This window comes from Felis catus, chromosome B4 (assembly GCF_018350175.1).
Source record: "Felis catus isolate Fca126 chromosome B4, F.catus_Fca126_mat1.0, whole genome shotgun sequence".
In the NCBI taxonomy this organism is placed as follows: Eukaryota; Metazoa; Chordata; class Mammalia; order Carnivora; family Felidae; genus Felis; species Felis catus.
Window position 1 is genome coordinate 88,206,313 of NC_058374.1, and position 23,107 is coordinate 88,229,419.

At 35.6% G+C, this 23,107-nt stretch overlaps 1 protein-coding gene across 7 annotated transcripts in view; it reads left to right on the plus strand.

The window, feature by feature from the left end:
* The window catches only part of MON2 (MON2 homolog, regulator of endosome-to-Golgi trafficking), a 119,410-nt gene that overhangs the window by 69,631 nt on the left and 26,672 nt on the right, over positions 1–23,107 (plus strand). For 5 of the 7 annotated variants that reach the window (XM_019835167.3, XM_045062016.1, XM_019835165.3 and 2 more), the window contains 8 exons: positions 4,245–4,346; positions 5,514–5,516; positions 5,705–5,815; positions 7,369–7,544; positions 10,279–10,441; positions 12,066–12,359; positions 14,512–14,710; positions 18,965–19,593. In XM_019835167.3, the coding sequence (XP_019690726.1) occupies positions 4,245–4,346; positions 5,514–5,516; positions 5,705–5,815; positions 7,369–7,544; positions 10,279–10,441; positions 12,066–12,359; positions 14,512–14,710; positions 18,965–19,593 (1,677 nt within the window). The remainder of the gene's footprint in view (positions 1–4,244; positions 4,347–5,513; positions 5,517–5,704; positions 5,816–7,368; positions 7,545–10,278; positions 10,442–12,065; positions 12,360–14,511; positions 14,711–18,964; positions 19,594–23,107) is intronic. The other 2 variants (XM_011284068.4, XM_011284069.4) reach the window with 1 other exon arrangement.

Genomic DNA, 23,107 nt, shown 5'->3' on the forward strand with positions numbered 1-23,107 from the left:
ATAAGGAGCTAATCATTTCTTAGTAAAGGTAATGATTCTGCCTACCTTGAAAATTAAATTTTTCCTTTACTCATTGACTGAATGAATAGAATATAGTACTTTTGAATATTGGCATTCAAGAGCATTTCTTTCTGTAATCAAAATATCATTTTCTATTCTACTTGGACAGCACAAGAATATATGGATTTGTTTATATTTTAGAAATTATGTAAAATAAAATGCCTTCTGTGTTTTAAAATAAATATGGTGTAACCATTTACAAATAAGTGAAGATACCTAGAACATGATTAAAAAGCAGAGAATGCAGCTTTGTAACTTGTTTAACATGTATCTGTAAGATCCAAAATTATGTTGTCTGCTTAGTCTTCAATTATAATTCTTTGTATTGTGGCTTGTCATCTGTAGGACTCATTTAAAGATTAACCAATGAGGTCTTATTAAGGAGAAGTTTCATATATTATAGCATATAGTTAGAGTATTACATAAACATGTAGGTGTTTGAAAATATGTTTTATACTTTACTCCAAATTAAGGCATGGGTAATATAAAATACAGTAAAGTAGTAAATTTCTTGATATCCTTAATAATCCTGAATCTTTAAGATTAACTCAACGCACAAATATATTTTTAATAGAGTACTTTAATGAAATCTGAGCAAGTTTCTGTGGTAATGTCTTGAGAATTTACGTGTTAACTCAGTAACCATGGTATGTGTACTGTATACATGATAGTGCTAAAATATAAAGGATATTTAAGATTTTTACTTTCTAACAGCATGTGAACTACTGGCTCATGGTTAAGTGGCAGTTAAAGTGGTATAAGAGTCTAAATAAATAGTTATAGATACTAAGTGATGTGAGACATATTCTATGAATCTTTAGTGTCCTATTATAGAAGATGTTTCTAAGTGCATATTTCTACTCAAAGAATTAAGATTAATTAACATGAATTGGTTTGTGATTGGAGGTGGATATTGAAGGAATGGTATAATTTACATAAGAAAGAGCAAGTTCATGGAAATCAAAAGAAAAATGTTACAAGAAGTCAAGATCAATGAGAATTGAGAAAAAATAGGGATTTGATGTTTGTAATTATGCTAGAAGAATACAATTTCAAGAGAGTGGTTGGAGCAGATATATTTCAGGGAGGCTTAGAAGGAACAAATGTTGAAAAAATGGATGCGTTGGAATGGAGATTATGTTCCTGAGAATGGATTCTCGTTTATCTCTTTTAGGATTTAATATTGTAAAGTGAAGTGATAAATGTGGAATGGAAATAAAAATTTATAAAAATATAAACTATAAAAATTTTGGACAAATACGGCCAGGTTGACCATTGCTGCATGTATTAATGTTGTAATGTTATAAAAATATTAAAAAATGTTTAAATGGAGGCAAAGAACAATTTATTATTCAGTTGTGCTTTTTATAAAAATTATTATAAATATGCAGATGTTAAAATTAGAAACATATTTTTCTTCATTATTAAAAAAAAACTTTGACAATGTCGGCTCTTCTGAGTGAGTTAAACGTTCTAGGGATTAAAGATATATATATTGGGGTACCTGGGTGGCTCAGTCAGTTGAGCATCTGACTTTGGCTCAGGTCATGATCACACAGTTCGTGAGTTCTAACCCTGCATTGGGCACTGCGCTGACAGCTCAGAGCCTGGTGCCTGCTTCAGATTCTGGGTCTCCCTCTGTCTCTCTGCTTCTCCCCTGCTCATGATCACTATCTCTCTCTCTCTGTCTCTCTCTCTCTCAAAAATAAATAAACATTAAAAATTTTTTTAAAAATTAAAATGAAAGATATATATATCAGTGTTCTTTAGTGTGGATTTAAAGTCATCTCATTTTTGGTCCTCATTTCAGGAATTTTTGCTAATGTGTTGAGAAGTAGCTTATGATGAAGCTTGCAAATTCTTCCCTGAAAGAAGGTGTGGTGGATGATACTTGTGCAGACATATTACCAAACTTAGTATAACAATGACAAAAATATTCTTCATAGTTTACTGTATGCCAGGCACTTAAATGTTTAATAATTTAAAACAACTCTGTGAGGTTTGGCGGTAGTTTCCCCTTTTTACAGATGAAATATGAAAATAGTTTAATCTGCCTGGGATCACATATTTAGTAATTGGTAGAACTTGGATTTGAACCCACATAGGTCTCATTCTAGAGCTTTATTCTTAACCACTTCACTAGTGGCTGTAACTTTTGTGTGCATCAAAGTCTGCTGTGGAGTTTTTTAAAAATGCAAATGCCGGGAATACATTCTAGGCTTTCTGAATAAGAATCTGGTTATGAGGTGTGGGCATTTGTACATTTAAAAACAAAAATTTTTTTTTGATGTTTATTTATTTTTGAGAGGGAGAAAGAGAGACAGAGTGTGAGCAGGGGAGGGGCAGAGAAAGAGGGAGACAGAATCCGAAGCAGGCTCCAGGCTCTGAGCTTGTACATTTTTTTGAATGCCACACGATTCCTGTGTTCATCCTGGTTAGAATTAGCAGAAGAATGGGGTGGCTGGCTGGCTCGGTTGGTAGAGCATCTGACTCTTGATCCCAGGGTTGTGAGTTCAAGCCCCATGTTGGGGCTAAGAAGGAGGAGGAGGAGGAGGAGAAAATCATACTAGGCAACATTTATGAGGACTTATTATCTGCCAGATACTTTCTAACATGTGGCTGTCTCTGTATATTATTACCCATCGTATAGATTTAAAAAATTTTAGTGAGGGGCGCTTGGGTGGCCCAGTCGGTTGGGTGTCTGACTTCGGCTCAGGTCACGATCTCATGTTCTGTGAGTTCGAGCCCTGCTTCGGGCTCTGTGCTGACAACTCGGAGCTTGGAGCCTGCTTCGAACTCTGTGTCTCCCTCTCTGCCCCTCCCCTGCCCATGCTCTGTCTCTCTGGCTTTTAAAAATTTTTTTTTTTCAACATTTATTTATTTTTGGGACAGAGAGAGACAGAGCATGAACGGGGGAGGGGCAGAGAGAGAGGGAGACACAATCGGAAACATGCTCCAGGCTCTGAGCCATCAGCCCAGAGCCCGACGCGGGGCTCGAACTCACGGACCGCGAGATCGTGACCTGGGTGAAGTCGGACGCTTAACTGACTGCGCCACCCAGGCGCCCCCTCTCTTGCTTTTAAATAAACATTAAAAAAATTTAAAAAATTTTAGTGAAAGTAGTAACTTATTCAAGTTACATACCTATTAAGTGGTAGAGTTGAAATGAGGTCCTAGTCAATTAAAACTTCACAAATGTCAGTCTTAACCACTGTATCATACTGTTTCTACAATGGTACATTCTTCTACCACACAAATTTTTAGGGTGCCTGTAACATTAGTGCATGCAGCAAAGGTCAGCCTGGCCAAATTTGTCTTAAAACAATACTGATTCCTTTTCTGGTTGGTGAAATGCTAGCAACTGAGGAGAGGGGTTTGTCACCTGTCTCTGGTATTTTTTCTGTTATTTCCTAAACTCACAGTTCCAATATCTGCCTCATTCCTGACTCTATACTTCTTTCCCCTGGTCTCTGTTGTTTCTTTTCGGATTTTTTCATACTTCCTGACATTCACACATAAAACATGGACATTTGAAGACTGCACTAGTAAGAATATATATCAGTCAGCCTAGGCTGTAAGTCTGAGATCAAGATGCCAGCATGGTGGTCCTCAAGTGAGGACTCTTTTCCTGCTTTGAAAGATAGCAGTCTTCTCACTGGGTCTTCACATGGTGGGAAGGAGTGCTCAAGAGCATGCCAGGAAGCTCTCTGGTGTCTCTACTTTTAAGACACTAATCCTATCTTACCAGAGTTTCACCTTATTACCTCACTTAACCTTGATTACCCCGTATAGGCCCTATCTCCAGAGACCATCACCTCGGGGGTAGGGTTCAACATAGATATTTTTTAAGGGGACACAGTTTAGTCTATAACAGAATGCATCTTTCCTTCTGGTCAGAAGAGTAGCCACTCTGTGTCTGGAATAATTTTGAATTTTTCACTTTTTTCTCATGAAAGCATTCTCTTCCTAACCAAATGTTATAATTAGAATCTATCCTGGATACTTGAGGGTGGGTTTCAGAAAGTCTTGTCTCATGATAACTAAGGTTCTGTTATGATTATTGCTAATTTATACTAATTATATATTAATTATAGTCATGCTTTTCAGAGTATCGTCAGTTTTATTTATAGTTGAGGTACTAAAAATTTCTTACAATATCAAAATGCAATATGTTTTCTCTCTAGGAACCATCTCTTTTTGCTGTTGCCAAATTGTTAGAAACTGGTCTAGTTAACATGCACCGAATAGAAATTCTTTGGAGACCTCTAACTGGCCATCTACTTGAGGTAACTTCTTTTTTCTTAAATGCTGTATTTACTTTTGTTAAGAATAGACAGGGGCGCCTGGGTGGCGCAGTCGGTTAAGTGTCCGACTTCAGCCAGGTCACAATCTCGCGGTCCGTGAGTTCGAGCCCCGCGTCGGGCTCTGGGCTGATGGCTCGGAGCCTGGAGCCTGTTTCCGATTCTGTGTCTCCCTCTCTCTCTGCCCCTCCCCCGTTCATGCTCTGTCTCTCTCTGTCCCAAAAATAAAATAAAAAACGTTGAAAAAAAAAAAAAGAATAAAGATAGACACATTGAACTACGGATTCTGGATGACCATGTGAACAATCAACATTAACTTTTTCCCCCCTTGTCTTTATGTCTGTGTATTTCATTAGGGACTAAAGTTTTGCAATGATTGCCTTGGGGAAGGAATAGGTTGGTGTTTTGCACTGATAATGGGTGACACATCAGTGAAATCTCTGAAGTCTCCTCTAGCTGTTAGCTTGGGTCCTCTTTCTTTTGTTACAGAGTCTCTTGATCCACCTCAGTTTCAGCTAGTTCTGAAACTTTAAGGCGTTTGGGGCTGAGAGTTCATTATAAACACTGTTCCTTTATAACCTTTCCTGTGATTCTGAGATAGCTCTTCTCTAAAGGGAAGAAGCCTGTGTGGTATCAATAATTGTAGATAGTGCCAGGGAATTTCATCTGGATTTGTATACTCTTGTGTTCAAGTTGGAGTGACTGGTAATAATTAGCTGATTCTCAGTAATGGTTGCTTCTGTTAGTATGCATGTGTATGTGAACTTTAGGTTTAGTTTCCACGATCATTTTGTATTATTTTAGTAAGCTAGGAAAGGTATTACTCTTCATAAGAGAAACAAATGAGCTTGAACTTTTCTTTATTTTTTCCCCCATTTTGTTGGGATTACTTTTATGAATTATTATAGAGGAAAAATGCAGATTTTCTTGTCCTAGACATTCTCATCAAATGGCACAAAAATAAGTTTTTAAAATCTTAGCATAGTATTTGATTATGAGGGTTGGCCTGATTAGAAACCTTAGTATCAGCTTGCTGCTTTTGTTTACTCTGATGATATAATTTACTTTTTTGAAATCCTTTTTTTTCTGTGACTTGTTTAGTTTCATCTTTTATTTTCTGTCTCTCTATTGCTTCCTTTGCCCCTTATACAGAAGGTAAGCTTACTTCCATTTTAGATACAATTTTTTATTCAGCCCTTATTGATGAACATTTCATATAATTTTTAAAATGTGAAAGAATACAAAATGTTATATTTAAATTTTTCTTTTCTCAGTTGATGTGTGATATGTAGCTTAAGTGTACAAATTAAATATTTAATTTTTGTTCAATGTTTTGTCTTCAGGTGTGCCAGCATCCAAACTCTCGAATGAGAGAATGGGGAGCAGAAGCTTTAACTTCACTTATTAAAGCAGGATTAACATTTAGTCATGATCCTCCACTTTCACAAAACCAGGTAAAAAAAAAACGTTACCTTGTTTTAAAAAAATTTTTAATGTAAAATCATCCTCTCCTCTCCTATGTGTGGTCTTTTTCTTAATTTATCAAATCGATGATATTCTGAGAATGGGTGTTGTTTAATATTTTATATGTAGGCCATGGATATCATACAGAAGACTGGTATGTCTGGATTTTTAGGATTATCTTTATTAAAAGTCATGAAAACCTTCTTGTGAATGACACAGAATTAAAGCTGCTAAATTACTTAGAATTGGGCTCCCATTGTGGAAGTTTCCCTGTTCATGCATTGCTAAGACTTTATTTTGAGGCCCTACTTTATTAGCCTCCTTGCTCTGGTCCCTAACTATTCCTAATTTTTTTCTCTAATTATCCTTACATGGGGAGAAAAGCAAGTGGTAGAAGAGACAAGTACAATAAAATAGGTTTTTATTTTTAAATAATTTAAAAAGTTCCTTTGTACTTCCCCAATTTATTTTTGTCTTGAGTCCTTTGTCCTGACTCATATAATCATTTATAGATCTCTTATACGGTTTTTTAAAAGTCCACCGAAGTTCTTTTGTTTGAAGATTGAGTAGGAATGAAGATGGTGATTGTATTCTATAAATTTACTGAATACATAGTTACTGAGTACATACAAGATGCTACCCAGTGATTTAGCTCTTGGAATAGAATGATGAGCAAGACAGAAAAGATGTATGTTCTTATACAGCTTAAATTTTAGTGACTTCATATTTTTTTCCTGTTACAGTTTAAGTTTTTTGAAAAGAAAACCCTTATCCAAATCCTATTCACTGTAATACCTGACACATAGGTGAGAGCTTAAATGTTTTTTCAATCAGTGAACCAAATAAATGAATCCTTGAAGAGAAAACAGGTAAAAATGATGCAAGTGCTTTCAGGTCTTGAAAGGACTAGAAAAGAATGCTGTCTTCCCTCCAGTGGATTCTAATCGTTTGACGCTATCTTTGTTAATGGGTACCATACTTACTCACTTTTTAGTAGTATTAAGAATTTTAAATTTAAATGTATGTGATATAGGGGCATTCACTTTTGAATGTCCCCTCTCTGTAAAGAGAGCTTTCCTACTATTCTTCCTTTCTAATTGTATATTCTAATAAACTTTTGCCTGCTGCTCAAAATATTTTGCCTGCTGCTCAAAATAAACAAACAAAACGTGATGTATATTAACAGAGTAAATTATGAAAGATAGATTTAGAAATTGGGGATTATTTCCTCTCTCCAGATATAGCTAGATGTATATAGACACATTTCTTTATTGAGATTAATTTCTATACGGGTCTTTAATTAGTGTCCTTTAACGCATAGTCACTCCATTTAATCTGAAATTTAACATGTTAAAGATGGGTTTTTATTTCTCTTATTTTAAAAAAAGGTGACGTATAAATCTCTTAATTACTTCAGAGAAATCAGTGTTTGTTTTAGTAGAAAAGTTTTTATTTACTCTTACAGTCTGAGTGGAGGTGAATTTAAATTTAAAAAGTAACAATAAAGCTTCTCTTTCTAATTAGTTTCCTGCCCTCTTTTCAGAGACTACAGTTGCTTTTATTGAACCCATTGAAAGAAATGTCCAGTATTAACCATCCAGATATCCGACTTAAGCAATTAGAATGTGTGTTACAGATTCTTCAGAGTCAGGGAGACAGTCTTGGGCCTGGATGGCCATTAGTGCTTGGAGTCATGGGAGCAATCAGAAATGATCAAGGGTAAGTTTTTAAAACTAACATCCAGAAAGTAATAGAGGTAAAGAATGAATTCATCCTAAAATGTTGCAGAAGTGGTAATTTTTTATGTATGCCCTTCCTGTTTAAGTCTAAGATCTAGAATCATTTTTTCTTAGTCCTACCTCCAGTTGGCTGGAGTGAATTATTAGGGCTCACCTTTGTTTTGGAAGGATGGAAAAATTGCTGTTTATTTGACATTTGTACAAGAATACAAAGTTCATAATTAATATAAATGCACCAAGCTAAAAAATTTTGTAACACATCCAAAGGTTGGGGTTTATATTATTAAAATAAATATTTGATAAGATATAAATTAACACTTAGGACTTCTCTGCATATATTGGGAAATCTAAGAATTTGCTTTTAAGTGACTTTTAAAATTTTATTGTTCATTTATTCTGTGCCTAGTATATTCTAAATACTATGCTTGCTAGTTTCTATGATTACACAGTTGGGTAGCTCTTGCTCTAAAACTAGAATCTTATGGAAAAGGAACAAGGTCTATGTTAGGATCCTAATAAGAATAGTCTGTTATGCTCCAAAGAATAGGATTCCAGTGGGAAGAACCTGTGTCCCTGGAGTGGGGCTGAGCCAAAATTATGAGGGACCTTACATGCTTTTATAAACTATGTATTTGGATTTGTCCTCAGTCCATTTGAGAGACATTTAGGAGTTTTAAGCAAAGGAACATTGTGATGTGCATTTGAGCTCTATCACTTTAACAGTACCCTGGAGGGGTGGTGGGAAATGAGAGAGCCTGTAGTGCTCTCTAGAGATAGAAAGGAGGAGATGATGGGGCGCCTGGGTGGCTCAGTCAGTTAAGCATCTAACTTCGGCTCAGGTCATGATCTCCCAGTTTGTGAGTTCTAGCCCCGCGTTGGGCTCTGTGCTGACAGCTCAGAGCCTGGAGCCTGCTTTGGATTCTGTGTCTCCCAGTCTCTCTGCCTCTCCCATGCTCATGCTCTGTCTCTCTCTGTCTCTCAATAATAAATAAATGTTAAAAAAAAAAAAAAAAGACAGGAGGAGATGGATTTGAGCTACTTAGCAGATTGACTATAGAGGTGAAGGGTGAAATAGGAAATAGAATAAGGAATGACTCCCACATTTCTGACTTAGGCAGCTTAATGAATGGTGGTGGTATTAATTAAGTAGTAAATACTGAAGGAAGAGCAAATGGACTTGTTGAGTTTAAAGTGAAACATTGCAGTGGAAAGGTCTATTAGATGTGTGGATATATTTGTCTCATTCTGCAGCAGAACTCATGCCATCTTACATGATGACTAGTTGAGTTTTGTATGGTTGAAATGCTTGAGACTATCTATTATGGAAAATTGATCTTACTTATTTGTAGTAGTAAATTTCCTTAAATTCTACAAAATACTGAGATGATTCAAGTGGAAGGAAGCCAGCGATAGCTTAAATCAAGCTAAAATTTCTTCTCCTAATTTACAGTGCAGTTATAAAATAGGATGTTGTTGTAAGATATTATTTAGTACATGTAAAACAGGAAGTACATGACATAGCAAAGAGTAAGTGTTAGCTATTATAATTCACTTTTGTTATTATTTTTCCCCACTGCCATTTCTCTCTAAAGTCAAATGCTTCTTTAAAAAAAAAATGTTTATTTATTTTTGAGAGAGAGAGAGAGAGAGAGAAAGAGAGACCGGGAAGGGGCAGAGAGAGAGGGCCAGAGGATCTGAAGTGGGCTCTGCACTGATAGCATCAAGTCCAATGAGGGACTTGAACTCAATGAACCATGAAATCATAACCTGAGCCAAAGTCCGTCACTCAAGGAACAAGCCACCCAGGTGCCCCTAAAGTCAAATACTTCTTATTCTCTTCATTTGAAATTCAAAGTATACTATTTTCTTATGCAGACTAGATGGATTATTTTTAATTTTTTTTTTTTCAACATTTATTTATTTTTGGGACAGAGAGAGACAGAGCATGAACAGGGGAGGGGCAGAGAGAGAGGGAGACACAGAATCGGAAACAGGCTCCAGGCTCTGAGCCATCAGCCCAGAGCCCGACGTGGGGCTCGAACTCACGGACCGCGAGATTGTGACCTGGCTGAAGTCGGACGCTTAACCGACTGCGCCACCCAGGCGCCCCTGGATGGATTATTTTAAATGAGATATACATAAAAAAGAATGGGGAACTCATTTTCATTAAGTGTCTATTTGCATATGCTGGGCACCATGCTAGATTTGTGGGATATAGTGGTGAGAAAGTAGCTATAGTCAATTTCCTTTTTTTGTTAATGTCTAACTTTTGTTTGGCTGGTTGATACAACATCCTTTCTTCAGTTTTGTTTGTTAATTTATTTAAGTATAAGTATCTCTTTTACATTATGTAGATGTTAAAATACTGTATGACCTATATTAGGGGAGATTTTTTGGTCCAAATTTTAAAGTTTATTTTTATTTATTTTGAGAGAGAGAGAGCATGAACAAGGGAGGGGCAGAGAAAGACAATCCCAAGCAGACTCTGCACTGTCAACGAGGAACCTGACATGAGGCTCGAACTCAGGAATCTTGAGATCATGGCCTGAACTGAAATCAAGAGTCTGATGCTTAACCTACTGAACCACCCAGGCACCCCTCTTTTTCAAATTTTAGAATAGAATTTAACTTGGTTCAAATTATTGTAAGGTGTATATTTTTACTTACATTTCTTTTAAGTGCATAAATATATATTTATTTTTCATTTTTTTTAGAGAATCCTTGATACGAACTGCATTCCAGTGTCTTCAGTTGGTTGTGACAGATTTTCTACCAACAATGCCTTGCACATGCCTGCAGATTGTTGTAGATGTAGCAGGTAGCTTTGGACTTCATAACCAAGAACTTAATATTAGTTTAACTTCAATAGGTTTATTGGTAAGTATTACTGCCTTTCTTGTGATCATATAATTTAGAAATCGTTGTTAGGCAATTAAGAATGAATGCTAAGCAAATAGGCTTTTTGTTTTATGGGGGTTGTTTGAATGACATTTAAGTGCTAAACTTTTATTTTGCATGAAGGATTAAATGACATAATTTAAGAAATAATTCATTGATAGAATATTTGGAATAATCTTTATCTATTGAGCTGAAATTTCGCTTTAAAAGGTTTGTCATGAGAGGATTTAGTAAACAAGTAATAGTACATAAAAGAGAAATATTTATGTGACTCTCGTGTAAGGATTAATTGATTTTCAATATTGTTTTAGTAGCAACATTTTCATGTACTACTTATTTAGTAAATAAAGCTCCAATAAAAGTCTTTACATGGTCCTGTAGTTCATCCACTTTGCTTCATTAGCTACTAGAAGGCATATGTTAATGGAAGAGCCTTGACTGTGGGAACAGATATACTTGTATTTTAATTCTCTGTGCCTGTTGTTAATTGTTTAATGACTGACCTTTTGAGCCTCATTTTACTCACTTTGAATGTAGAAGTAAAATCTAAGTTAGGATGTTATTAATAATACATTAATAAACAAAGCTGTTTCCAATATAAATGCATTTAAAGGCAATTATTTACACTTTTAAAAGTTTATTATAAGCCAAAAGTTTTTATTTATTTACTTTTATTTTTTTAAAGTTTATGTATTTTTGAGTGGGGGAGCATGAGCAAGAGAGGGGCAGAGAGAGAGGGAGAGAGAATCCCAAACAGATTCAGCACTGTTAGCGAGGTGCCCAACGTGGGGCTTGAACTCCTGAACCATGAGATCAGGACCTCAGCTGAAATGAAAGAGTCCGACACTTTTAACCTTCTGAGCCACCCAGACGCCTCTATAAGCCAGAAAATTTTAAAGTCAGATATCCCTCACAAGCTAGATAAGTTACTATTAAAATGTAATCATAGGAAAGAAAGTAAGCACACATATAGAATCCCTCCCAAAAAGTATTTAATTCAGTGTTGACTATATTACTGCCTGGTGTCACCTCTTATATTTATGTTTATAGGATTCTCTACATTTTTATCATTGGTGTAATTCTCATTAATTCATACACTGTACTGTGGTTGAGAATGAGGTCATAAGCTACGTTGGGATATAGTAATTGTTCTATGAAATTATAAAATGCCATTAAATGATATTAAAGAACTGTTAATTTTTTTGGTGTCATAATGGTATCATGGTTAATTTTTTATAAAATATAGACACGAAATAAATATGCCAAAATGTTAATAATAGGTTTTGGGTACATTGATATGTTGATACATTTTCCCTGTTTTTTGTTTTGTTTTATTTTGTATGTTCTTGAAATGTTTCATAACAAAAATATTTAAAAATATTAATGTCAGCGCAAGATTGTTTCCCCATATTCTCCGGAAATCAGATGGAGACATACGACAGAGATGTTTTCAAATCTATTCTGCTAGAAAAGGAATTTCTGAAGTGACTTTTTAAGGTTTTGTTTCTGAAAGTTAAAGCAACCAATCATGTATTGAATATTTATTTATGTGTTTAAAATAAAACCTGTGAGTGAAATGGTATTTTTCTACTTTGCTCTTTAGTGGAATATTTCAGATTATTTTTTCCAAAGAGGGGAAACTATTGAAAAAGAATTAAATAAAGAAGAGGCAGCACAGCAAAAACAGGCAGAAGAAAAAGGAGTGGTTTTAAATCGGCCCTTCCACCCTGCACCACCGTTTGATTGCTTGTGGCTGTGTCTTTATGCAAAATTGGGTGAACTATGTGTGGACCCCCGTCCTGCTGTGAGGAAAAGTGCAGGGCAAACTCTGTTTTCAACAATTGGTGCACATGGAACTTTGTTACAGCATTCAACATGGCATACTGTTATTTGGAAGGTATTGTGTATTAGCCTGAGTTATTAGCATTTGAGACAGATTTAAAAATTTTTCAATTAAATTTGTTCTTATTAATTTTTAAAGAAGAATTTCCGTGCATTTGTGCTTTTGACCATACAAAATGTTAGTTTTGTCCTGCTATAAGTTACACCATGGAGCAAATTACATATTGAAAGCCTATTCTCTCTTTTTCTATCTTCATCTCTTAATATCTGTCTCTGATTTCTGCCTTTGTCCCTTTTTTCTCCCTGTTTTTCCAAGTGGCAAAACCACATAATTGAAATGTAATCAACTACAAATTTTATAAATGAAAGAATATCAACAATAGTGAAATTTACTTGCAGACTAAGCAAACAGAAGTAACCTCTAAGTGGTAAATACTGTATGTTTGTTCATTAAATATACAGTTTCATTTTTTCTTTTTCTTTTTTATCCTCTAAGACTTTTTTACAAAACTAACAGCTTATTAGTGAGCATCTCCTCTTTGCTTTCCTTTTTGGTTCTGTCTGTTCCATTTTAATACAAGTCTGTTCAAGGGCACCTGGGTGCCTTAGTCAGGTAAGCATCTGACTCTTGATTTTGGCTCAGGTCATGATCTCACGTTCATGGGATTGAGCCCTGTGTTGGGCTATGTGTTGACAGCAGGAACCTGCTTATAACCCTTACTTTCCCACTCTGTCCTTTCCCTCCTCACGTGTGTGTTCTCTCTTTCTTTCTCTCTCTCAAACTAAATAAACTTAAAAATAAACCTGAAAAATAAAATAAAATAAATAAAATAAAATTCTGCTCATCGTCTTTACACTGCTTTTGTGAATTTCTGAGATCAGTTAAGTTTGGTAATAGGCAACATAGTAAATCCTAATTGTATTTAACAATTTTTCTTCAATTTAATAAAAAAGACTCCAGAATGTCTTCTTAAAAAATTAATAATGTAGCCATGCTTTGGGCTCTGGGCAGATGATGTGGAGCTGCTTAGGATTCTCTCTCCTTCTCTCTCTGCCTTTCCCCCTGCCTTTCCCCCGCTCACGTTCTCTTTTGCTGTGTCTCTCTCTCCAAATCAGTAAATAAACATTTAAAAAATTAATGTGCATTTACTAATAAAAATAATTAAAATCTCTTCTCCTTCCCCTGTGTTCTGTTTCAGCTCTATCTATTGGCTCTTATTCAGATCATAAACATGCTTTAGTCTCCCTTACTATTATTTTAAAAAACAAACTGATATTTTCTCTGATTCCTATTTTCATTTTAAATAGCTTTATTGTTAATCTTGCTGCCTAATTCTCAGTGATTTTTTTTCCTTCCTCACCTCCCCTGCATTCTCTTGACCCTTTAATATGATTTCTAGATTATTCTAATTCAAAGCCTCTTAAACCTTAGTAACAGAGTCCCCTTGAAGTCTTACCACCCCCAGACCTCCAGAGTTTGTGATTTTTTTTGATCCCCCTGGCACAGAGCCTGAGAATTTGCATGTCTGTGAATTTCTTGGGTGATGCTATGCTGTTGGTTCTGACACCATATTTTGAGAACCACAGAAATTGTTCATAGGCTACAGGTAGTCTTCTGATTGCCAAAATGTTCGCCCTAAGTTTAGTTCTTATCCTACTCATTTTTTTTTTTTTTTGGTAGCATTTAATACTGTTGGCTATTTTCTCCTTGAAATTTCTCTTCCCTTGGCTTCTGTTTCACAGAATGCTTTTGCTTGTCTTTTTCATTTTTATTTTTTTCTTCAACTCCTTCCCCTGAATCTACGCTTTAAATGTAAACATTCTCCAAGTCCCAGACACTTCCTGCTTGATATTTTCAAGCACCCTCATCTAGTCCCGAAACTTGAGTTATAACCTCTATTTAGATGTCTTCTATAATTCTGTTTTTTGCCTGGACTGAATTCCTTAGCTTCACTCCCTTCTTACACATTACCCCATAGATGCTCTGTTGATACGTCAACAAGTCTTAGAAAATATCCAATCAAATTAAAACATTTTTCATGTTCTATAACTTCAAGTATAAACTTAATATAATACTTCTATTTTTTCTAATATATTGGATTGATCTGTCTGATATAATTTCTTGTGACTTTTGTTGTGACAGTTCTTAATTGCTATGCTTTTATTTAAGCTATGTTATTTTTATATGCATTTTTATAAATATTCAGGTTCTCTTTCATCTATTGGACCGAGTTCGGGAATCTTCTACCACTGCAGACAAAGAAAAGATTGAGTCTGGAGGTGGGAATATTCTCATTCATCATTCAAGGGACACAGCAGAGAAGCAGTGGGCAGAGACCTGGGTTTTAACATTGGCCGGAGTAGCAAGAATCTTTAACACTAGAAGATATTTACTGCAACCTTTAGGTATATATGCATTTTTCCCTCTAGTTAAACAAGTAACTCATTTTAAAGGCAATTTGAAAAATGTAGGAGATTTTTAAAAAATTTGTATATAATGCTACTTCCCAAGAATAATCAGTCTTAATGTCAGTTTTTGTTTATGTGTGGTGTGTGCATAAGCATACACATTTTCATTCATTTCGTTGAGAAAATGTGTAAATTACCTCATATGGGCTAGCCTCTAGGGGATACAATGATGAATAAAATACACAACATCTTTGTTGTCATGGGCATAAGGGAATAACTGTAATTACATAAATAAATGCAAAATTGCTACAGTGATAAATGCTACAAAGGAGTGGTGCTTTGTAAGCTTATAATAGTTTTTTGACCAGGCCTATGAGTTCCAGGTAAGCTTCCCTAAGGAAGCAGTATTTTACCTGAGGTCTGAATGGTCAGTAGTATTTCCATCAGGCAAGGGTAAGATGAAATGTGAAGAATTTTATAGGCAGAGAGAATGTGTAAATGTCAATAATACTGAGATTGAGAAGCCCCAGTGTAGATTATACCTTCAGTTCTGATGATAGTGGTGAGGGGGGTAGAGAAAAGTGAATGGAACAGAAATACTGGTTTATAAAATTATGAGCATGCTGTACATATTGCATTTTTACAAATTATTATTTTACATTTGGCTTTTTTGTTCCTGTTTATGTTAAAGCATAAGCATATTTATTCTTTCCATCAGCAGTTTTGTGTGTTCTTCATGTTCATTTTTTCCTTTTTTTACCAAAAGTGGTCTCTAATGTTTGATCCTTTTTGCTCTCCTAGAGCTTAATGTTAAATGTATATAAAAATCCTAGTTTTGGGGCGCCTGGGCGGCACAGTCGGTTAAGCATCTGACTTCAGCCAGGTCACGATCTTGCAGTCCGTGAGTTTGAGCCCCGCGTCAGGCTCTGGGCTGATGCCTCGGAGCCTGGAGCCTGTTTCCGATTCTGTGTCTCCCTCTCTCTCTGCCCCTCCCCCTTTCATGCTCTGTCTCTCTCTGTCCCAAAAATAAATAAAAACGTTGAAAAAAATAAAATAAAATAAAATAAAAAAATAAAAAAATCCTAGTTTTTTATTTCCATATAAAATTTACATAAAATGAAATGTATCAGTCTTAACTATATATTTGCTGAGTTTTGACAAAATAAGCATCATTTTTAATACGTCTGTGATAGGGCACCTAGATGGCTCAGTTGGTTAAACGTCGGATTCTTGATTTTGGCTCAGGTCATGATCTCACACTTTATGAATATGAGCCCTGAGTGTGAAGCCTGCTTGGGATTCTCTCTCATTTCCTCTCTCTTTACCCCTCCCCTATTCATGTTCTCTCTCTCAAAATAAACTTAAAAAAACAAAAACAAAAAAACTTCCATGATAGTTACTTTGTTTTAAAAGCTAAAACCTCAGGCACCTGAGTGGCATAGTTGGTTAAGTGTCAGACTTTGGCTCAGGTCATGATCTCATGGTTCATGAGTTTGAGCCCCACATCAGTCTCTGGGCTGACAGCTTGGAGCTGGCTTCGGATTCTGTGTTTCCCTCTCTCTCTCTCTCTGCCCCCCCCCCCCCGTCTCTCTCTCTCTCAAAAATAAACATTAAAAAATTTTAAAAGTATGGGGCACCTGAGTGGCTTAGTCAGTTAAGTACCCAACTTCAGCTCAAGTCATGATCTCACAGTCAGTGGGTTCAAGCCCCAAATCACGCTGTGTGCTGAAAGCTCAGAGCCTGGAGCCAGCTTTGGATTCTGTGTCTCCTTCTCTCTCTCTGCCCTCCCCTGTTCACACTCTGTCAAAAATAAACATCAAAAATTAAATAATTAAATAAATAAATAAATAAATAAATAAATAAATGTAAAACCTAATAAATAAAGATCTAGTTTTTTAACAATGAAGGCTGTTTGTGTAGCTTTAGTAGTTTTTTATAATTTGAATATTGAAAAATGGTCTATATTATTTTAGAATAAGGTTCATATTTTCAACATAACCATGAACAATATATACTTATATCTAGTCTTTTAGAATGTGTACTTTTTCCTAGATATAGAATATTTTAAAAGAGGAATTACAGGGTTTTCCTTCCTGTGGTACGGAATATTCTAAATATGAGATTGAGTCCCCATTCTGATGTCAGCTCAAGTCATGGTCTCATGGTTCCTATTGAGCCCATGAGCAGAGCCTATTTGTTTGGGATTCTCTCTTTCCCTCTTTCTCTGCCCCTTCTCCACTTGCACACACGTGCTCTCACTTTCAAAATAAACTTTTTTTTAAAAAAATTTTTTTTTCAACGTTTATTTATTTTTGGAACAGAGAGAGAGAGAGAGAGCATGAACGGGGGAGGGGCAGAGAGAGAGGGAGACACAGAATCGGAAACAGGCTCCAGGCTCTGAGCCATCAGCCCAGAGCCTGACGCGGGGCTCGAACTCACGGACCACGAGATCGTGACCTGGCTGAAGTCGGACGCTTAACCGACTGCGCCACCCAGGCGCCCCTCAAAATAAACTTTTAAAAAATCTGTTTTTTATTGTATGTAAGTTATACCTCAATTTTTAATAATAATAAAAAAAAACGTGGAAAGGAAGAGGCATATAACTGGCCAGGTGTTATTTTTTGTCCTGTATAGGCAGAGTAGTACCTATTGTTTCATCCCAGAACTACTTCCAGCTTTTCTGTTAACTGATTGCTTCCTCAGAAATATGAGGAAAAATTTAAAAATTTACTCATTTATAGCCTTTGTGAAATGACTTTAAACCTTAATTATTTATGTATTTCACAGCCTACTTATGTCACCCTGCTTTGGAAAATGTCAGTTCTTCTGATTTTTGTGTTAAATGCATGTATGTGGGTAATAAGCCATTCTGTTAACAAAGCCATTGGGGTAAATTGCTCTAGGAACAAGGTCATTTTTGCTGGGTTTCATAGAAACAGACTACATGTTGCTGTAAAGAACTTCAACATAAATGTGCTTACCTGGTCATAGGAGTAGAACAAGAGATTGGATTGATCAGTGGAAGCCAACAACTGCCACTCAGCCCATACTCTGCTGTGGGTGGGTCAGCAGACTCCATTTCACATGAGAGGAGCAGATTTAGACTCAAAGTTGTAAAAAGACAGTCTCTTCTTTATGGTGCACTTTCTTCTGGTGACTCACTGTAATTGGGAAGAAATGTTTAAGAAAATTCTACAACGAAATAAAAAAAGAATTCTGCAGCTCTAAGTTATTAAAATATGAAAAGGCGTGAAGTTGAGATTTCATGAGTAGAGCATAGTGTATTTTAAAAACTTAGGCCAATAAAAAAATACATATTATTCTGTTATAATTTGTAACTTTTCCAATATGTTTAAGAGTGAGAACATCTTAATCATTAAATAAAGGTAGATGAGTAAATCAAAGTTGTTACTGAAAAGCTTTTGTTTTTACCCTCTTACATTTTTATTCTGTTTTCCGTAGGCAGAAATAACTAGGAAATAGTGTGAACATGTGTATATACATTTATAGAGTTTTGTTTTTAATATTTTTTATTTAATTTTTTTTTTTTTTTAATTTTAGAGAGCATAAGTGAGGGAAGGAGGCAGAGAGAGAGAAAGAATCAAGTAGGCTCCACGCTCAGTGCAGAGTCCCTGATGCAGGGCTCAATCCCATGACCTGGGGCTTGATCCCACCACCCTGGGGTCACGACCTGAACCTAAATCAAGAATTGGGTCTCAACCAACTGAGCCACACAGGTGCCCCTATGCAGTTTTGTTCTTAAGACCAAAACATTGATATACTCATCCTCTTCTTGGTGCCCTTTGTCCCTAGATCTGAAAAAAAATTTTTACTTGATTTTTGGGTTTCATTGATTTTCTTTTTTTTTAATTAAAAACATTTTTTTATTTATTTTTGAGAGAGACAGAGTAAGAACACAGGAGGGACCGACAGAGAGGGAGACACAGAATCCGAAGCATGATCCAGGCTCTGAGCTGTCAGCACAGAGCCTGACATGGGGCTTGAACTCACAAGCCATGAAATCATGACTCAAACCGAAGTCAGACGGCTGAAGTCAGAGGCCTAACTGACTGAGCCACCCAGGCACTCCAAGGTTTCATTGATTATAATTCACATTGTTAGTACCTTAGTACTTGATCATATTTCTTCAGTTTTATAAGAATTTAAGCAGAAAAATAAATTGTAAAGTTTGCAATAGTCTGAGAAATCTTGACCATTTTGATAGATTTTGTTTTTCTCTTCCCGATACAGGAGATTTTTCAAGAGCATGGGATGTTCTTCTTGACCATATACAATCAGCTGCACTCAGCAAAAACAATGAAGTATCTCTGGCTGCCCTGAAAAGCTTCCAGGAAATTTTACAGATTGTGTCCCCCGTCAGAGACTCAGATAAGCCCGAGACACCACCTGCAGTTAATGTACCTGTGCCTGTCCTGCTAGGGTCCATATCAGGCCCTGGCCTGAGCAGACCGTTTGTAAGAACAGATTCCATTGGAGAGAAACTTGGACGATACAACAGCTCTGAGCCACCCATAGTTACTGATGAGCTTGAAGATTTGAATCTCTGGTGGGCTGCGTGGAATACCTGGTATAGAATTGGATCAGAAAGCACTAAGCCTCCTGTTACTTTTGACAAATTGACTTTCATCCCCAGCCAGCCTTTCCTTACAGCTTTAACTCAGATATTCCCAGCTCTCTACCAGCACATAAAGGCTGGTTTCAGCATGGGCGACTTGCAGAAGCTGGGAGTCACACTGCATAGTGCTGTGTCAGTCCCCATAAGTTCAGACGCGTCCCCTTTCATTCTTCCATCTTATACTGAAGCAGTTTTGACAAGTTTACAAGAAGCTGTGCTTACAGCTTTAGATGTTCTCCAGAAGGTAATAGAGTTTCAGTGGCTGTCTAAACAATAACGTGTGTGGTTCTCTGGAAGTTTTTTAGTTTGCCACATATTTTTTAAGATAAATTCTGGATCAGCAAGATTGTTGTATATGCATACTTTCAGATAAACCCAAGGTTCTAAACATCCAGTTACTTTAAAAACTTAGGGCTTTCTGATGTATTTGAAAAGGTAATTCAGGTTTATTTTGAGAGAGTTTCAGAAACTGCCTGTATCCTCTTTTTTCTATTCACCAACATTTTTGGTTTGATTATGCAGCTCTTCACAAGAGGGTATATACTTCTCTGAATAACAGCTTTAGTGAAGTACTTCTATAATTAGAAAATCAATAAGTTATGGGATTATATATATATCTGTATTTTTTCATTGTACTTAAATTTAGCTCTGGAATTGTTGGAAGCTTATATTTAAAAAAAAGAAGTAAGAATAAATTTAAAAGTATGTTTCTCACAGAAATTGCAAAAAGATAGATTTTACCTATGTGTGTTTTGTTACTGTGAAAAAGTTACTAAAACAAACAGACCTAAAAATCATTGAGCAAATTCCAACTAGCAGGCAAAACCAGATCAGAATCAAAGAGTTCTCTAAACCAGCAAGGTAATTGTTGGCACAATTCACAACAACCAAACTGCTAAACAGAAAAATGCCAACGGAGGAGCCAGCAATTCCAGCAAAGTCACTGTGACATTCTAGCAAAATTAGAATGGAACTAGATTCTGATTACTCATGTGTTACCAGATTTGTGTATGGCAGATCGTTTTCTAATTAGCTGATTGCATTATATCCAGCTGGAATGATGAAAACTTTCACAGTGTAAGTAGTGGTTTCTGCTACACCAGAATACCTCTTCACTGGCTCTGGAAGAAGTCTAGCTGTGCAGTAACCTTGATCTCTTTAACCCTAGTTGTCTGTGCAGAGAAACAAATTGTGTAGAAACTTAAATTTTAAGAGAATCTGACGTTTAAAAAAATTTATTGTAGGGTTATCAGTTTTCCACAATTGAAATCAAAATAGCTGTTTTTATTTTCAGTGAAGAAAAAAAGTAGCCTGTTAGTACCTACTTTTCCCCCCTTGATTGACCATGCACATGTTACTTATGCAGTGCCCTGGAGGGAATTGAAAAGTTATTCTGTCAGCAAAACAAAGCACAGACCTTAAGTGATGTCTATAATCTACAACACGCATTTAGATGTTAGATTCAGGTTTTTGTAAACAAAGAAATAACAACAAACCTCCAAAATTCTTTTCAAGGAAAAAAAATTATTTATTTATTTATTTATTTATTTATTTATTTATTTATTTATTTATTTATTTATTTATGTTTAATGCTTTTTATTTTGGGGAGAGAGAGAGACAGAGAGTGCAAGCAGGGGATGGGCAGAGAGGGAGGGAGTCACAGAATCCAAAGCAGGCTCCAGGCTCTGAACTGTCAGCACAGAGCCTGATGGGGGCTCAAACTCCCTAACCGTGAGATCACGTGAGCCAAAGTCGGATGCTTGACTGACTGAGCCACTCAGGCTGTATAATTTTATTTTTAAAAGCTCTGCTTTAGCAGTGTGAGAACAAGTAGAATCATTTACTTCAACTACTAGGAACTTTTTCTGAGCTTTTACTAGTTTTGAAAACAACATATACCTTCATTCTGAAACTTAGGAAGCCTTATTTGTTGTTCATTTGTATCAACTGATGCAATTTTGCATTACTAATTCTCACTCTAGCTGTTGTTTATTACTTCTATAATTATCTAAATGGTATTTTATAACACTTGAATATGATTCAGACATATGGTGTCTTTAATATTTCCTAATGGAAAAAGTAAGATATTTCACTATCAGTAAAAGTGTTTCTGTATTTTTTTCCCACGTGTGTCAGAAAATTTTTTCATAAGCAAAATTTACTTGCTTTGGGACTTTATAATTAAATTAGTTTTCCAACGAAACTTTTTATTGGTTAAAGATAATTTCCTTTGTAAAAAACTCATTTTTTATTTCACGTTTACCCTTACATAGTTCAAAGCTACAGAGTGACAGTCTTCTCTTGGTTTTTAAATCACTAGATCCCACTAAATTGATTTAGTTATGTATGCTAATTAATTTTTCTTGGACAAGATATTTTGACATGCGTGGGACCTGAGAATTTGATTCTGTTTTCCCTGAGTTCTGAGGTCAGGAGACTGTATCTGTCTTATTTATTACTAAACTTCCAGTCAGATGGCTGGATGCTGTATCTGCCTCCATCATCAAGACTGTTGGAGGGGTACTCCAGGAGACACCGGCACATTGTGTGTGAACGGTGCCCGGGGAGTTGTGCAGTGAAGCCCTGCCTGCTGCTTAATGGGGCAAGTTTCTGACTCTCTTTATTCATGAGCTTCCTAATCTATAAAATGAAAATGATAAATCTACAACTTTTTTTCTTATTAAATGGGATTTGCAAGGCATTTACTGCTTGGCACAGTTAAACATTGAGTGAATGTTAGCTGTTACTGTCTGTATCATCAAGTTCCCTGGCATAGATCTTAGTATCTGAGTTGAGGAGGCAAAAAAAAGTCTTTGTATAAGTAGGCACTGAGTGAATTATTGTTTAAGGACTTAATAAGAGAAACCTTGAACCATGGGAGAGGTTGGATGTCCATTTTCTGTTCTTGTTTTCACATACAGTTTTCAAACTGGACTAATAGGAAATGTGCAGCTTGCTGACTGATTCGTAGCTTTTGAACTGAAATCTGTTATCAGGTTCATACTATAGTTTTTTCTGATATACAAATTTAAGAACACTGAAAGAAAACCAATGACTTTTTCTTAGATGGAGTTTTTTTTTTTTTTTTTTTAAATGTCAATTCAATAGTATGCATTTTAAGATCCTGGAATTGCTTATTAAGTCAGCTATAACAATACAGTATGTTTTCTTTTTATAAACAGCCACTGAAAATTGAAATGTGTAGTCAAAGTCATTGTTTGGTGCTAAGATATTTCCAGAGAAACTGTTAATACTTAGTTTTGTAAGGTAATCATATGGGCTTTACTTTTTTTTAGTCCTTGAAACTTAAGAATCCACTTAGGATAATTTTTTCTTTTTCACAGTAATTACTGCTTATTTACTTCTGAGAATTAAGACTCAGCAAGAGCTTAATAAAAAAGAAAGTGAAATTTAACAGAAGCAGTCAGTAGAGTGATTTTTTTAGGCTGTATACCATTCAGATTCCTCTAATTCACTATTACAGAGAAAAATAACCAAATATTGAGAGATAGTATTAGATGTCTTCTTTTTTTTTTTTTTTTTTTTTTTTTTTACATTGTATTTATAGGATGATCTAACTTAGGTATGGGTAGCACTTTGCTTATCTACTTTATATTTCAAGACACTTTTCTCTAAAACTTCAGTTAAAACTAAATGGCTCTGTCTTCTCTGAGGCAAGATAAAATTAATCTATTACCTGACAGATCAAAAAACCATGGGTTCTGGAAAACCATAAATGTTGTGTGCATCTTTTTAAA